Source organism: Furipterus horrens, unplaced genomic scaffold (assembly GCF_987537825.1).
Source record: "Furipterus horrens unplaced genomic scaffold, mFurHor1.1.pri manual_scaffold_3, whole genome shotgun sequence".
Lineage (NCBI taxonomy): Eukaryota > Metazoa > Chordata > Mammalia > Chiroptera > Furipteridae > Furipterus > Furipterus horrens.
This window is the reverse complement of record NW_028327173.1, coordinates 36169820-36187684: the sequence shown is the minus strand read 5'-3', so window position 1 is coordinate 36187684 and position 17865 is coordinate 36169820. Positions and strand designations below refer to the sequence as shown.

Genomic DNA, 17865 nt, shown 5'->3' with positions numbered 1-17865 from the left:
AAGGAAAAGAAATCATTCAGGTTTTACCACCCTACAATTTTGATTTAATTAGAGCTTCAGAAAATTATAGAACAGAGACAAAGTGGTGGTCAAGGGGAGTTAGTATCTCCCTGAGAAATTTCAAGAAATGTTGAAAGATCCTGATTATTCCATGAAGCTCAGGAAATTCTAAACAAGAAGCTGAGAGTTAATGCACATTATATATATAGGGTTAGTTCAGAATGTATCTAGCTAGCTATTTAACATGAAAAATAGAGATATTTATTGAAGAAGATACAAGGAACATCATACATAGAACAGTGATGCCTCAGTTCCCTTCAAAATAGGCACCTTGGGACCTCACACACTTCTCCCAGTCACCATCAGCTGCCCCATTGTATTTTCCTGAATCTCAGCGATGGTCTGAAATCTCTTCCCTTTCAAAGGTTTGGGAAAAGGCAGAAGTTGCAGGGCACCAAATGTAGGCTGTAGGGGGGCTAAGTCACCTTGGTGATTTGATGTTTTGCCAGAAACTGCATGAGACGTGATGCATGAGCAGATGCGTTGTCGTGATGAAGCTGCCAATCACCAGTAGCCTATAGTGGCGGCCTTCTGAGTCATGCAAATAGTTTCTGCGTAAGAATGTTCAAGCTTAATGCAAAGATTAATGCAGTTGCATTGCTCTATTCACTCAGTCATTTTGAATGCGATTGCCACACAGTACACATGCTCACTCAATGGCATCTACCTCCCCACTGACCAGTACAGTGAAGTTGTCATTGTTCATGCAGGCACATTCCAGTCCACTCTCCTTGGCTGCCAGGTTACATTGATGTTGTACAAACTGTTCTCATTGTATTCACAATGGCTGGGCTTTTTCCAGAAAGACTTCATATTATAAGATATTTTAGAACATTACAAGAAACCAAATAGATCTTAAAAGCAGCCATAATGGACTTCTACTTTTGATTAAGTTGTGTAACAGAGACTGGTTTACCTTTTTCTTGAAATAATGACAAAATAAGGTAAAAATAGCTAACAATGGTTTTTAAGCAATGAAGGCCAGGCAGTAAGTTAGAAACAAATGAGATGGCCCCAATGACAATTCTAGTTTGAGATTTTCCAGACTGCACTATAGGGTGGAAAATCCTGTGAACTCCCTGAATTGAGAAGGGGGACTTGAGTCCAAGGTAGCTAGAGATTGCAGGATAGAATAACAAAAAAAATGGAGGCTAAATAGAGAAATCCAGAGATCTGTGGAAGTCCTCTCAGAGTAGTCAACATAAGACTGATTGGTGCATGCATGTAGAAAGCTTTCTGATGCCACAGAGAGAACAATCTGAGAGAGTTAGAATAATGCTTTGTGCTCACACAGGACAGGGAACAGTACTTTCCCACTATTTAAAGTGGAAGACCTCGTACTTTATGGGGCATTGGGTAGAGTCCTTAGAAGGTTCTTGTTTCAGTAGTGGAGAATGTTTAGCCCTAAACTAAATGTCATCTTTTCCCAACTAACTGCTCGAAGGCAAGACCCAAAAGGATAAACTATTTTAAAGTGTTTAATGTCATTACAGAACAAAGCTTGAGAATATTTATAGGAATACAAAAATATTTGTTATCTCCCCTGCCCCTCAATAGTTTACATTGTCATTCAAAGATTCTCAGGCATACAATGAAGCAGGAAAATACAAAGCATGATGAGAAAAATTAGATAATTAAATCTGACTTGGAATTGATACCATAGAATTAGCAGAGAAGGAGATTAAGACAGTGTAACTATATTTCTGGTGTTCAAAACATTAAATAGAGACACAGTAGATGTAAAAAGGATTCAGTCAAACTTACAGAATTGAAAACAATGTCTAGGATGAAAAATATGTTCGGTAGAACTAATGGCAGATCAGACATTGTAAAAGAAAAGGTTGATGAGCTTGAAGATATAGCAATGGAAACTATCTAAAATGAAACAAAGGGGAAAAAACCTTGCAAAAAATGAAAGAAAATAACATCATTGAGCTCTGGAATAATTGATATATATGTATCAGTTCTATACAAACTCTTCCAGAACATTGAATTTAGTCTATAAGGCCCACATTACTCTGATGCCAAAATCAGAAAAAGATATTATAATAAAAGAAAAATTTAGACTACTTACTATTCCTCATAAACACAATGCAAAATGTCTAAACATTTCAGCAAATTGAATCTAAGAGAATATTTAAGGAAGAAATATACTAGGGTCAAGTGCGACTTTATTCTAGGAAGGTATTGTTAGTTTAACATAGAAAACCAGACAATATAACTCATGATATTAACACATAAAAAAGAATACAATATGACCATCTCAGTAGATGCTGAAAAAGCATTTGTACAAATCCTAATTAAAAGATCTCTGGAAACTAGGAATAGAAGGGAACTTCTTAAACATGATAAAGAACATTTATGAAGAAATTTAAAACTGATATCAGACTTAATGGTGAAGGACTGAATGCTCTCTCCCTTTGATGAGGAAAAAATATAGGTATGCAAATGGTATAGCTTCTATGGCAAACAGTGTTGAGGTTCCTCAAAAAATTAGAAATGGAATTACCATATTATCCAGCAATTTCACCTCTGAATATATCCTCAAAAGAATTGAAAGTAGTATCTTGAAGAGATATTGGACACTGATCCTCATCATAGCGTTATTCATAATAGCTAAAACATGGAAGTAACTCAACTGATGAATAACTAAACAAAATTTCATGTATGCATACAAAAATATTAAACAGGCTTTAAAGAGGAAGGAAATTCTGATATTCTACAATATGGATGAACCTTGAGAACATTATGTTAAGCAAAATAGCCAGTCACAAAACGACAAGTGCTGTGTGATTTTACTTTTTATAAGTTACCTAGAGTAGTCAAAATCAGACAGAAAGTAGGGTGGTAGTTGCCATCGCCTGGGGGAATAGGAGAATGGGAAGTTATCATTAATGGGTATAGTGTCAGTTTTGCAAGATGAAAAGAATTCTGTGGATAGATGATGGTGATGGTCACAGAACAATATGAATATACTTAATGTTACTGACTAGTACATTAAAAATGGTTAGGATAGTAAATTTTATGTTATGTATATTTCTTCACAATATAAACATTGGGAAAAAAAGATATGTCTATTCTTAGCACTTATACTCAACATTGTATTAGCAAATCTAGCCAGCTCAGTCAGGCAAGAAAAAGAAATAAAAGCCATCCAGATTAAAAAAGAAGTAAAACTATATTTGTAGACAATATGATTGTTGATGTAGAATATTCAGTAAAATCTAAAAGGTATTAGAGCTAATGAATGAGTTTAGCAAGGTTGCAGAATATAAGATCAATATGCAAAAATTAATTGTATTATAATTTATAACTTTCATATATAAATTGAAATTTTAAGTACTCTTTATAGTAAGGTCAAAAGTATGCAAAATTTTTGTACAGAAAACACAAAGTTAAAGAGAAATTGAAGTGGTAAATAAGTGGAGAAATACACCTTATTCATGTATTAGAAGAATTGATACTGTGAAATGTCATTTGTTTCCAAACTGATCTATAGATTGAACACAATCCCAACCAAAATCCTGAATTAAAACTGGTTCTAACACTAATATAGAAATGCAAAGGCCTGAAAAGATCCAAAACGGCTTTGAAAAAGAACGAAGTTGAAGGACTAAACACCACCTTATTTCAAGTCTTACAAAGCTACAGTAATCAAGACAGTGTAGTATTGGCAACAAGCAGACAAATAGATCAGTGGAGCAGAACAGAGTCTACATTAGACTCATGTATGAACAACTGATTCAAAAGCAATTCAGTGGAGAAAGAATAGTCTTTTAAATTCATGGTTCTAGACTAATCAGATATTTATTAGATATACAAAGATATACTGATTAGATATGCAAAGAACTTTCCCCCCATACCTTGTACTATATAAAAAAGAAAAAAAAAAAAACCTAAAAACAAATTACAGACCTAAATATAAAACCAAAATATAAAATTTCCAGAAGAAAACCAGAGAAAATCTTTATGACCTGAATTAGGCAAAATTTCTCAGATATGGCATTGTCATGAGAGAGAAACATCAATGTTTTTCTCCCTTTCTTTAAAAGTCAATAAGCATGTCCTCAGGTGAGGATTAAAAAATTATGGGCAAAGATTTGAGCTGATATTTCATTAAAGAAGACATACAGGTATCAAACACATAAAAAGATGCACAACATTATTTGTTGTTAGGGAAATCACTACACTTATTAGAACAGCTAAAATTTAAAAAGACTGGATATACCAATAATGGGGAGGAATGCCAAGTCTCAAACGGTATTGGTGGAAATGTAAAAGAGTACATCCACTTTTTTAAGGTTTATTTTAATGTTATTTTTAAACTGAGATATAATTGACAGACATTATATTAGTTTCAGGTGTACAACATAATGATTCAATATGTGTATATTTTGTAAAATGATCACCACAATAAGTCTAATTAACATCTAGTACCACACATAATTACAAGTGTTTTTTCTTGAGAAGAGAACTTTTAAGATTTACTCTCTTAACAACTTTCAAGTGTACTCGTATAATACAATATTATTAAGTGTAGTCACTATGCTGTACATTATATCCCCAAGATTTATTTTATAACTGAAAGGTTCTTTGTACCTTCTGCTTAATTTTACCCATTTCTTCCCGCCCCTTCACTCAATTCCCTATCTGGCAACCACCAGTTTATTTTCTGTATCTGTGAATTCAGTCTTGTTTGTTTTAGATTCCACATATAAGTAGTATCATATGGTATCTGTCTGTCTCTGTCTGGCCTATTTCACTTAGCATAATACCCTTAGTCTGTCTATGTTGTTGCAACTGTCAGGATTTCCCTCCTTTTTATGCCTGAATAATCACTGTACAGTCATGGGCTGCATAACAGTGTTCTCATGTTAATGTAGTAACATGATAATGAAACATTACTTAAATGTTTGTGGTGATGTTTTTGTAAAGAAACCTACTGCACTGCCAGTTGTATAAAAATATAGCACATATAATTATGTACAGTACATAATACTTGATAATGATAAAAGACTGCTATTTGTTTATGTACTTATTATACTATACTTTTCATTTTTATTTTAAAGTGGACTCTTTCTACTTACAGAAAAGCCTGCTGTAAAACAGTATGCTGTGTTATGCTAGCAGCAGCCTCACGTATCTCGTGTTTACTATGCCTCTTTTAACCCTCCCCTGAGAACATGCTTACTGATTTTAGAGAGAGGGGAAGGGAGAGAAACATTGATGAGAGAGAGAAACATCAGTCAGTTGCCTCTTGTACCTGGCTCAACTGGGGCTGAACCCACAACCTAGATATGTGCCCGGACCGGGAATTGAGCCACAGACAGTGCTCCAACCAACTGAGCCACGCTGGCCAGGGCTACTGTGTCTCTTGATTGTATCAGTTTTTCTTGTGCTTAGTTTAATCTTGTGCTGTTTTGTACAGTAACATTGTGTACTGACTTGTAGCCTAAGAACAATAGGCTATGCCATATAGCCTAAGTGTGTAGTAGGTTAAGTTTATGTAAATACCTCTAATGTTCACACAACAGTGAAATCACCTACTGACGCACTTCTGAGAACATATCTTTTGTTAAGCAGCTCGTGACTGTATATAAATACCACATTTTCTTATCCATTCATCCATTTATGGACACTTGGTTGTGTTCGTGTCTTGGCTGTTGTTAATAATGCTGCAGTGAATATGAGGCTAAAGGTATCTTTTTGAGTTAGTGTTTTCATTTTCTTACATGATTTGCAAGTATTTTCTCCGTGTCTTGGCTAACATTGTTATTCTTACATAGTGTGTTTCAGTGATCAGAAGTTTATAATTTTGAGGAGGTTCATTATCATTTTTAGATAAATATCCAGAAATGGAATTGCTGGATTATATGATAGTATATCCACTTTTGAAAACATTTTGGTAATTTTTTAAAAGTTTAAGAAACTATTTCCAGTCAAGATGGCAGTGTAAGTAAATGGGGTACCAGCATCCTGCCACAACCACATCAAGATTTCAACTAAACTACAGAACAATCATCATTCAGACTTGCTTGATGGAAGTCCTAAAATTAGGGAAAGAAGAAACCACATCGAGACTGGTAGGAGGGGTGGAGTTGGCTGGTTCTGCATCCACATGTGGCAGATAAAAGTTGGGATGGATATCTCAGCTGAGGGAGTTGCCCCTGAAGAGCGAGGGGTCCCAACCCATACCAGGCCCCCAGGCTCAGGGTTCCAGTGCCAGAAAAAGAAGTCACATAGTGTCTGGCTGTAGAAACCATTGTAGATTGTGGGTGAGTGAGACTGAGGGCTTCTGGAGCACAGGCAGTCTCTTAAAGGGCCTGCACTCAGACTTACTCTGACTCCCTCCCTCTGAGCTCCAGTGTTGTGGGGCAGCAGCTCCAAAGGCACCAGGGACATATGAGGAGGAACTGGATTACCTGGCATCAGGATGAGAGCTGGAGGGCCAGCTTTCTGTCAGACAGAAATGCTGGCAGAGGCCATTGTTCCTTTTCTGAGCCAGTCCCCCACCCCCACAGAGCTGGCAGGTAGGTGCCATATCTGAGTCTCCATCCACCTGGCTTGCCCTCCCCCTGCCATCCCCCATGAGTCCCTGAGACCCTCCCTCACATAACTTGTGGACACACTTAAGCTGTTTCCAGTCGTTTTTCTATAAGAATAGCCTATCTTTGTTCATGTTTCAGTTTTTAAAAATACCTCAGACAAGCAGCATCTGGCCCAGATGATCATGCCATTTCCCCCACCCCTCTTTTCATTGTATTAAGGTAGTGTATTACATTGATTCAGTATTATATGTTGAGCCATTCTTGGAATCCAGGAATAAATTGTGCTTGTTCATGCTACATAATCCTTTTAATATTCTTTTGAATTTGGTTTGCTAGTATCTTGTCGAGGATTTATTGAAAGTTTTTAATGAGAATAACTGGTAGAGCTATGGGGAGTGGGATGAAGGGCCAAAGGCTGGAAATGGAAGACTAATTAGGAGGCTCTTGACTCCTTGGCAAGTTTTCCTAGACTAAAGTAATTCTTTCCAGAATTTATACCTCATCTTAGTAAAAGATACCACCATTTACTCAGTTGCTTAGGACAAGTTCTTTTGAGTTATCTTTGATTTGTCTCTTTTATATCCCACATTCAGACCACTAACAAATTTTACAGAATTCACCTTTGAAAGATTATGTATACCAAATTTATCATTTTCCACATATCTCTATGCTTTCTGCTTTAGTCTAAATCACCACCATCTCTTACCTGAATTATTTCCAACTTACACCTCTTCCTGTCCCCACAATCTATTCTTGATTCAGAAACTAGGGTGGTTCTTTTAAAATGTCACCTCATGTTACTTCCTGCTCATAGCCCTTCATTGACTTCCCAACTTAGAATAAAATTCTAAACTCTTATCAAGTTTCATAATGTCATACAATATTTGGCTTCTGGTTAACTCTTCAACCTCATCATCTTGCACAGTCACCCCTTTGCTACTCAGCTCCAGGCACATTGATCTCTTTGAATAACATTAGGCACTTTATTGCCTCCATGTCTTTGCATTTACTGTTCTCTGTGTCTGAAATGCTCTTCCCCCAGAAATTGTCTCCTTCACTTCTTTCAGGTCTCTATTTAAATATCTGTTCAGAGTAGCCTTCTTTGTCCATTCTGTTCTAAAAAAAAAACCCCTTTCCCACCAGTCTGGAGCCTCTAACCCTGTTTTTCTTCTTTCTTCATAGTACTTCTTGACGTGATAGTATTTATGTATTTATTTATCTGTTGTCTATCTCCTCTAAAATGTAAGTTACCTGAGGGCAGGGACTTCATTGATCATATTTATCATAGGGTATAGGAGGATATCAGGAGGATTTGAGATTGATCGGTGTTAAGAGAATATCAGTGAGAAAGTTTGATGGAACAGTATCCTAAAGGAAGGAGGATGGGTTTATTAATAGCATAGGTAGAGGAGTTTGTTCATTGATTGTCTTCTATCTTCTTATTGCCATGACAATCTAGCAATATAATTCAAAGCATTTCATATATATATATATGTATAAAAAAAGATGATTTTGTTACATGTTAATTTTGTATCTTTTTTTATTAAGTATGTTGCTATTAATACCTTGGATGAATCCTAAGAAAAAAACAGTCCTCCAAATTTAGCTGCTTATCTAAAAGTTAGATTACAATTAAGGTTGCGGAAACGGTCACAGAAACTTATAAAATGAGATTGTCTTACCTCCTGTGTTTGATTAATCTTACTTAGGTAAACTTCACTTATGTTAAGACTGAATATGGCAACAGTGAATAAAATTAAGAATAGACCAAAGTGTTTGTTTCACTATATTGAGGGGAGTAGGGAGAGAACAAACTACTTTTGGTTATTAGATCTGTTGGTAGTTCCATGTCTCAAAATATGAGATTGTTTCTTTAGTGAAATGTGGTAATAGAAAATGCCTTTGTTATAATAATAAAGAAAGAAATGGTATGCTCTCACTTATGTTAAAAAAATAGGGAAAATAGTAGGACATGAGTTTGGGAGATTTTTCGTAGCATTTTCTTATGTTTTATGTTGTTTTTGCAGTTAGCGTGTATTTATTTTTTTAAACTAGAATATTAAATTAATTTAAAAAATTTATTGTATATATGTAATATGGTTCCTCTTTAGCTCCTTGGTTTAAAATGTCTTTCAGACTTAGCAGAATAGAGGATTTTTTTTTTTTTTGTTGTTGTTGTTTTTTAAATATTTTACCTACTCTTGGATAAAATAGAGATTAAATCAATTGTAGTAGTATATTAAAGTAATGAAAGTGTTTAGGATGTTTTCCTATGACCATTTAGTCTGGTATTATATATACTGATGAGAGACTATTCAAGACTTTCTCCTACATCTCAATCTGTCTTTGCTGCAACAAAATTATCAGCTGAATGTTGTAATTACAGTATCTTGGCTTTGATATAGCATTTCAAAATTTATGCAGACAGTAAAGTGTAGAACAAGTTTTATTTTTTAATGTTTAATAGCAAACTCCCCCACAATACCTCTGACTCTTCCAAATCTGCTTCACAAAGGCGCTGGGATCTTGGTCTCTTTTGTTCACATCCATATCCTATGTTCATTAAGTCTGGCACATAGTTGGATATATTTGTTTTTTTTTTCTCCTAAATATAAGGGCATTAAAATAGAGATCTTTTTCTTTTTATATTGTTATTGTTAAATGTTACACTAACAGGAAAAACAGGAAGAAAGTGAGCTTCGTTCTCTGCCACCTCCTTCCCCTGCCCACTTGGCAGCGTTAAGTGTTGCAGTTACTGACTTAGCAAAAGAACAAGGAATAACAGATGGTGACCTCAGAGTCCGTCAGGAAATTGTGGAGGAAATGTCAAAGGTTATAACAACATTTTTACCAGGTACAAATACATTTTATACTTAATTTTTGAAGTCACACAAATCTTCCTCTTGAACTTAGGGTAAATTACTTAATGTTTTCTTTTCCCCCCACCTCTGTCTTAAAAGCAAATGAATTTAATTGTTTTATAAATGACTGTTTTTAGAGGTGGGGGGATATTGCACAAAAGCAAAATGGAGAATTTTGGCACAACATACTTTTAGTAATAAAAGAGTTTTTAAATGCCAGAAACAGGATAATTTCTTAGGAGTTGAATGTTATATTTTACATTAACTTTTCAGTATTATTGACTAATGAATGAGTATTTTAGTTATATTGTTTTCAGTATATATGTTACAGCCAGTTACTAAATAAAATTTTTATTGCTTGATGGGGGGAGTGTATTAAGAAGGGACGTTAGAGATAAAATTTGCACTTTCATTTTTTTTTTGACTCTGCTCTTTTCCTTACAGAAACCTTATACTTTTGGTGCGAGGGGGAGTTGGGCCAGGTTTATTGTAGACATTTATATGTCGTTTATTTGCGTAGCTCTTATTATTAATTTTTGCATTGGTATTGAATTTGAGTAAATATAGTAAATGAGATTTATTGCTTACCACCAAAAGGATTTTGGTGCATTATATTTCATAAAGAGCCATTGTGAAATGTATAAGAATATAAAATTAAAATTTAAAAATGGAAAATATTTTTATTTCTCTTTATTTTTTTCTGTAATTCTGTCTAAAATACATTGAATGCTAATTTAAGTTATATATAGAATAACTCACATTATAAGAGTAGAAATGAAATTTTTATGATTTTAATGACTTGAATGATTTCAGGACATATTGTGAACTTGAAAGGTAGATTTCTATGTATATAACTGAGTATGAACATACACTTTCGAAGAAATTAAACCTGCCTGATGATCAGTTCCAGTCATGTTATTTTTTAAAACTTGCCCTCTCATGAGATCCTTTTAAAAGTTGCCTTATTATATTTTGCGAAATGACATATTTAATAGCCCAAGAAAGATATATTGTAGGTGATATGTTATTGTTTTTATTAACTTATTGTGTGAACTCTTGAAAACCACAGGTTTTTTTTAATTTTAGGTTTGTAATATTAATTGACTTGGCTTCACTTTGTTTTTAAAGAGCATTGTCACTGAATGTCTGTGATTCCCTTTTAAAGTGCTATCTCTTACATAAATGTAAATATCTAAAAATAAATGCAGTTAGTGACAGTAGCTATAGCTAGGTTGTACATTCTTTTCTGTTCACATATTAAATGTTAACATACTTGTAGTCATTCCTAAATGAACTATTACTAAAATTTTGTTTAAACATTGAACTTTTATGAGTAATTTCTCTCTTCCTTCTCTGTTCCTGAATCCCATAACTGAGAAACATTTTTATTTTTTAGATCAGTTAGAAAAAATATCATTCTTCAATAATTGTGGTATTATAATTAGAAGACATAGAGTTGAAGTTTATGCAGTTTTTCTACCACTGTTTTTTAAAGTTCTCATATTTGTATGCTATTTCATGCTTTGATATTTTTCCTTATTTTTCAGAGTGTTCACTTAGGTTGTATGGCTCATCTCTGACTAAGTTTGCTCTGAAAAGTAGTGATGTTAACATAGATATAAAATTTCCTCCTAAGGTAAGTTACTAGAAAAGAACTTTAACTATGTGGTTCTTAAGTAGTACTTGGTATTTTTTATTGATTATCTTTTTAGAGGAGGTGAAGAGAACTATAAAATGCTGCCTTATAGAAGTTACCATTATGATTAAACAGTGCTTTTGGAAACTTACTATTAGATGTCAGACAGAGGTGGAATAAGGGACAGAAAAAAAAAGGAAGCAGAGAAAGGCAGTCTTTGAAAAAAGGAAAAACAGAAAGATGTGAGATGGCAGCAGAATAGGTAGAAATTATACTCACCTCCTCTCAAGACCAAACTGGAATTACGACCAAAATACAGAATAATCAGCCTGAATAACCAACAGAAGACTTAGCTGAACAGAAATCTTATAACCAAGGATTTACAGAAGAAGCCACATGGAGACTGGAATTGGTAGCCGTTGAAGGTCCTGATGTTGTCTGTCTGGTGGCCCTTCCCTTTGCAAGGAAGCAGGAAGATCTCAGTGTATCCAGTGAGACTGTAGAAAACCTTTCAAGCAGTGAGGAATCTATTACGCACATCAACAAGAAACTTGAGAAGTTAAAACATGAGAAAAAGCAGTGAAGAAAGGATGAATGCCAGGACAAAATCTATTCCCTTTCCCAGCAACAGCCTCTAATCTGTCCTTAACACTGTCCTAACACAAATGTCCTGCTTCTTCAGACTTTCATGCTTCCTACTCAGCCCCTGCTCTCCCTTCCTTAGCTCAAATTCCCTGCCTCTTCCCCAGCAAGTGATGACCTTCCCTCTGCTTGACCCTTCCTAGGAGTTCTACCCTGTCACTCAGCCTTTTGCTCCAGTTTACAAGTTAACAATAAGTCTAAGAGGATTTCAAAGTTAATTATCTCCCCCTCCAACTTTTGACTTGATTGTGACTGGAAATGTGGCATTTTTTCAATCTTTGTGCTATCAAAAGTGAAAACGTATTTCTTTTATGTATTATATAGCATGCATCTAATATGAATGTGACTCATAACCTTATTTTCCAACTTTTAATTCAAAAGTATCATAAAATTTCAGTTAAAATTTTTTTTTAATTTTTATTTTATTTTTTGATTTTAGGGTGATGTGGGGAGGGGGTGACGAAAAACAAAACATTGATGTGAGAGAGAAACATTGATCGGTAGCTTCCTATATATGTCCTGACTGGGGATCAAACCTGCAACCTTTTGGTGTATGGGATGATGCTCCAACCAACTGAGCCACCCAGCCAGGATGCCACATAATTTCAGTTTTGAGTTAGAAGCACCATAACCATATCAAAATATGTATAAAAATAGATTCGGGACTTGTGCTTATTATTATTTTCTAACCAGTCATTTCCATAAATTAATCCTTTATTCATTAAAAAAAGGAAAAGTGATTGTATTTGAGCATGTTGAACAGTTATTGCTTATGAAAGTAGTATGAAGTGGAAAAAACTTTGAAATTTTACATGAGTGGTCAAATCTTTGCTGCAGTGATCAAGTTACTTGATCTTTCTGAGCCTCAGTTTCCTAATTTCCAAAATAGGGATAATAACTTTCATATTAACTAAGGTTATATATACCAGGTATTTTTGTACAGTGTCTGGTCCATTATGGGTACTTTTAATAAGTAACATCCATTAGGAAAGGTATGAATATTATTTAGTACCTCTAACATTACTTATCTATTGATGTATCAAAACATTTAAAATAATTGACATTTTATGTGTTTTTAATTTTTTGAATAAGTTTATGCTCAAGGAGGTTTGATTTTGGTAAAAATTGGATGTTTAATTTCTAGTCTGATACAGTTATTTACTTAAAATTAATGTATAATTACTAAATGCTTTTAAATAGCAGCAAAGTACACATTAAACATTTGACAAGCTTGTTAAAGTAGTATTTTAATCTAAGCCTTTAGGCCATGCTGCCAGTTATCAGTGTCCCTTAAATTTATCTCTGCAACTTCTCATTAACAATTATTTGGTAAATTAATTTTTTTTTCATTTGTTGTGCCATAAAATTCTAGAATCTTTTCTCACCTAAGAATTAATTATTTCAAGGGATGTTGCTGGAATCATAGCACTACATGATTTATTAAACTATACTTCCATGAACAAGATGTGTTAACATAAAGCATTGTTTTGTGTCTATTATTTTAAAATAGCATGATTTTATTTAAATGTTGAATGAAATTAAATTCCCTCTGCAGTTTGAACTTTGAGATAAGTATATTGATTTAATTTACAACTCTTTTAGATGAATCATCCAGATCTTCTGATACAAGTGCTTGGGATTTTAAAAAAAAGTGGTGAGTTCTTTTTTTTAATTTGTCTTCCTAAAGAAAATTCTCTTTAAAGGTACATGCATTGTGTTGTTTATATATGGCTAACCAATTTAAATGAAAACTCCTAGCACATTTGAGTTACTGTATTATATATGGACATATACATATTTATGTAATGGGTATACAAGAAAATTTACATGTCAGTAAGATCAAAAGTATATTTAAAATTGATATGTAAAATTACTGCCTTTTGGGTAATTTAAAAATGTTAGCTCTGAACATTATGAGTGTTTGTTCTATAAAGGAAGACAGAAAACCCATAGTCATTGTGAGGTCATTGATGAAGGAAGACCTAGGGAGAGACTTGGGAAAATGTGGGAATTCATTGAGTAAATATGTTTTTTCCCACTTAAAGCAGAATCAGCCTAATTTAATCATTTATATCACACCAACCAAATCATACTTAGTAAGTTTTTCATGTGTGCCTCATGTGTCTGGAATTTCTTTTTTTTTTTGATATAAAAAGGACATTTATATAGGTCAAAATACTTTAAAAAAAATAATGTTTATTTTATTTTTAGAGAGAGGGGAAAGGAGAAAGAGAGGGAGAGAAACATCACTGTGTGGTTGCCTCTCACTTGTGCCCTGACTGGAAATCAAACCAGCGACAAAATACTTTTAAAATAAAAAATTTTTAAATTACAAGTGTCCCAAACCTGGCCCCAGGTTATGTAATATGATCTATAATATCATTTTCTTCCTTTTTATTTACTGCTTTTCTTGTAGGAAGTAAATGCTTAAAAGCTAAGGATCTGGAGCCAGACTTTCTAGGCACAAATTTTAGTTCTGCCACTTGCTACTTGTATGTTTTTTGATGAATTATTTAATGTTCATGCTTTGGTTTTTCTCATCTGTAAAATGGCAATACTCTACTATCTTTTTTTATGAGAAAGTTGTTAGGGTGAAATGGGTTAAGCCATAGTTTAGACAAGTGCCTGGTATACAGTAACTTCTTACTAAATTTCTGCTGCTGTGATTTTTATTATTACTACTGTCATCTAGGTTTTATGAATTCAAAGTAAGTGGCAAAATGTTTGCAATTCGACTTAGAAGGGATAGCTTATTGACCTTAGCCTTACACTCTCATTGGCTCTAAACTAAGTTTCTCTCTCTGTCTGCCCCCTTAGCTCTCCATTATCAGTTTCTTGTTGACCATTTTTCTGGGAAGTTACGTTTAAGGGATCAGTTTGGTCCATTTATCTTGTAAAGCAGTGATTTTCAACCAATGTGTCACAAGAATTTTTAAAACATGCAGTACCTGACTAGTTAGTTAGGAACGCTGACCTATTTTCTTTTAGATTGTCATAATAAAAAAATGAAAACAGGCAGCCCAACAACAGCCCACCAATGCGAATGTCCTGTCTTGAACCATAAATATAGGTCATATAATGGAGTGGCATCTTACTGGTCATGTTACATAATAAGTTTCCATCTGATTGGTTAACTCTTGGTACCAGAAATCCTGGTACAGAAGCATAGGCATCTGATTTTTTAAAAAGTCACTTGAGAGCAAAAAGGTAGGTAATTACTATTACTTTTTAAAAATTTTTTTATTTTGGTAAATCAATCAAAATTATACCTATTTTTTTGGTCAGATTGGCAGAAAATTAATTTTTTTTTTTTTTTTGGTGTGCCACAAAATTTTAGTAATTAGTTTACGTGTGCCATGAGAAAAAAAGGTTGAAAGTCACTGTTGTAAAGGGATGTTTTAATATTTTATTTCTTAATAAATATTTATCTCCAAAGCATATTACAGATAAGAGGTAAATACAGAGCTTTTACCTCTTCAGACTCACTGGGAAATATCAACCTAGCAAAAATATTTTAAATATGTCTTTTCCACTAAAATAAATGAATAGATCATCTTACGTCACGTAACAGGTGTACAAAATGCAGTCTGATTGTAAAATTGATTGTTTCCTCTTTTATACCCTCATTGTACTTTTAAGACCTGTATCCTGTCATCTATAGGATTTGTTTATATATTTGTTTTTCAAACCCCTGATTGAGTTCTTCATGTTTTATTCACAATATATTAAGCATAATTCAACTCCTGACACATAGATCTTCAGCACATGTTTCTTTGGATAAATTAATAATTCTAACAAGCACTACTAAGATATTTTCTTTAAACTTCAAAAAGAACTAAAGGTAATGCATTTGTTTTTATTCAGATTAGACATTTATGATAAGTTGCATACCTTGGAGATACAGAGGTGGACTTAAGAGGGAAAGTGTGTTTCACCTTATTCGTCCTTTCTTACGAGCTTTAATATGTTTATGGGAAATGGAGCCAACAGAGTTAGCCTTTTACTTGTGTGGATATTTAAAGGAACTAAATTTCCAAAGCATTGTAGGTTCTCATTTTTTGACTCCTGTGCAAACAGCCCTTGAAGTAAGTGGTGCCTTCGGTTTGCTATGATATATCTATGAAGGTAAAACAGCTTTGACTAGATTATATATTTACTTGGATGTATTCAAACTTCTAGGGATGTTAAAACCTTTCTTCTTAAGGTGAATATAATTTTCAGACAGTATTTGGGACTGTGCCTGTGGTTTGTGATAACACAGTAAATGACACCAAGAGAGGTAAGAGATTCTGTCAGGTTGACGCTTATCGCAGGAAGAGTGGATAATCCCACAGAAGCAATGAGAGTGATACTTAGAAGGAATCTATTACTTAATTTTTACTATAACTAAACATTTTAGAGATGTTGCATTAGCTTACTGTTTTTTTTTTTTTTTTTCTTATTAGTATTATATATAGATGTGGAATCTGATTTTCACGCTAAAGTTCCTGTTGTGGTGTGCAAAGATCGGAAAAGGTTGGTAACAATGAAGAAGAAAAAAGTATTTTTAAAAATAATGACAACATCCAAATATGCATTGAATTTCTCTAAGAGAAAATTTTTGTTTTAGGTTTCTCTTTGGATTAATATGACTAAGCTAGTTTCTACTTATTAAAGTAGTAGCCTTACTGAAAGCATGTGAACAAGAAATAGAACAATCAGTTAAAGATAAAACTCTCTGAGGCAGAACTTCTTATTTTTTTCTCAAGTTTATTCAGTCAGCAGTATGGAGCATTTATTATATGTTAGGCAGTGCTTTCCTGTAGGGATACAAACATAAATAAGAAATAGCCTCTCTTCTCATGGAGCTCACAGTCTGTCAGACTCTAGTTTTTTGTTCACTGTAATTGAATGAGTCATTGAAGACTAATCTTGCTTTCCTAATCAGGTTTACAGGACTAAGAGAGCAAAGTACCTTGGAAAAAGGAGACTAAAATAATTTTATTTTAGATTACAGAAATAATAAAGTTAGATTATTAACCTGTATATCTTATATTTTAAGTTTTTTTTTTTTTTTTAAATTCAAAGCTAGAAGGATCTATGAAGGCCTGGTTCAACTTTTCTTTTTTCTAAATTAGAAAATTGAGACCTGGAGCACAAATAAGCGATTTGTCCAAATTTACATCAGTTAGAGGAAAATCAGAATTGGAATGGAGGTATTCTGACTTCTAGTGGTTTTTTTTTCCATCACATTGTGCCTAATTGCCTCAGTGTGGCAACTTCAGATACATTCTTCTCCATCACCAAAATATCTCTACTACAATTCTGTTACCCCATTTAAGGTAGCTCCTATTTTCACTTACATATAAGCATTACTTATTGGTCAATAGGTGAATCCTTTCTAATCTCTGATTTAAAAATAGCATATCAGTATAATCATGGAAACTTAGAAAATAATTAGACTCAAGAAGTACAGCTAGTCAGTTCAGAATTTTATTTTTGTTTTTATCATGTGCAAAGCAAAAAGAATGCACCTACGAATGTATGTCATACTACTTGACATCGACAAGATCAGTGTCTTTTCTCTCATAAATCAAAATTTGGTGAATTATAATGCTTTTGAAATAAGTTTCTCATGACCTTAAATACTAAATGAAGCCGAATTTTTTTCTGATATACAAATGAACATTTAAAACATTGTGAATTTATATGTAACTCTAGTGATGGAACTGATATGTAGTTTTCAGTTAGCTCTGAGTTTATTAAAACATTTGTTTTTATTTTTGGCTTCTTGGGTATTAAAATATGGTGACTGGAAAGGATAGCTATAGGATTTGAAGTATTCTGTTTTTTTAAATTATTAATATAGTGAAATTTGTTTCTTTCTCATTCACAGTGGTTTACTTTGTAGAGTGAGTGCAGGAAATGATATGGCATGCCTCACTACTGATTTACTTGCTGCTATTGGCAAGATGGAACCTGTCTTTATTCCTTTGGTGTTAGCCTTTCGCTATTGGGCTAAGGTGAGTGGAACAGAAGAGAAAACTCCTAACAGTAACATAAATCATAATATGCGGGGACAAAATAGTTATGAATAACTGTGGTAAGTTTATAATGGATTTGAAGCAAAGTAGACAGA

At 33.5% G+C, this 17865-nt stretch overlaps 1 protein-coding gene across 7 annotated transcripts in view; it reads left to right on the top strand.

The window, feature by feature from the left end:
- Window positions 1–17865, top strand: part of TUT4 (terminal uridylyl transferase 4) — a 118626-nt gene that overhangs the window by 49399 nt on the left and 51362 nt on the right. For all 7 annotated transcript variants that reach the window (XM_090269466.1, XM_090269465.1, XM_090269463.1 and 4 more), the window contains 5 exons: window positions 9285–9462; window positions 11017–11105; window positions 13350–13401; window positions 16193–16262; window positions 17623–17749. In XM_090269466.1, the coding sequence (XP_090125592.1) occupies window positions 9285–9462; window positions 11017–11105; window positions 13350–13401; window positions 16193–16262; window positions 17623–17749 (516 nt within the window). The remainder of the gene's footprint in view (window positions 1–9284; window positions 9463–11016; window positions 11106–13349; window positions 13402–16192; window positions 16263–17622; window positions 17750–17865) is intronic.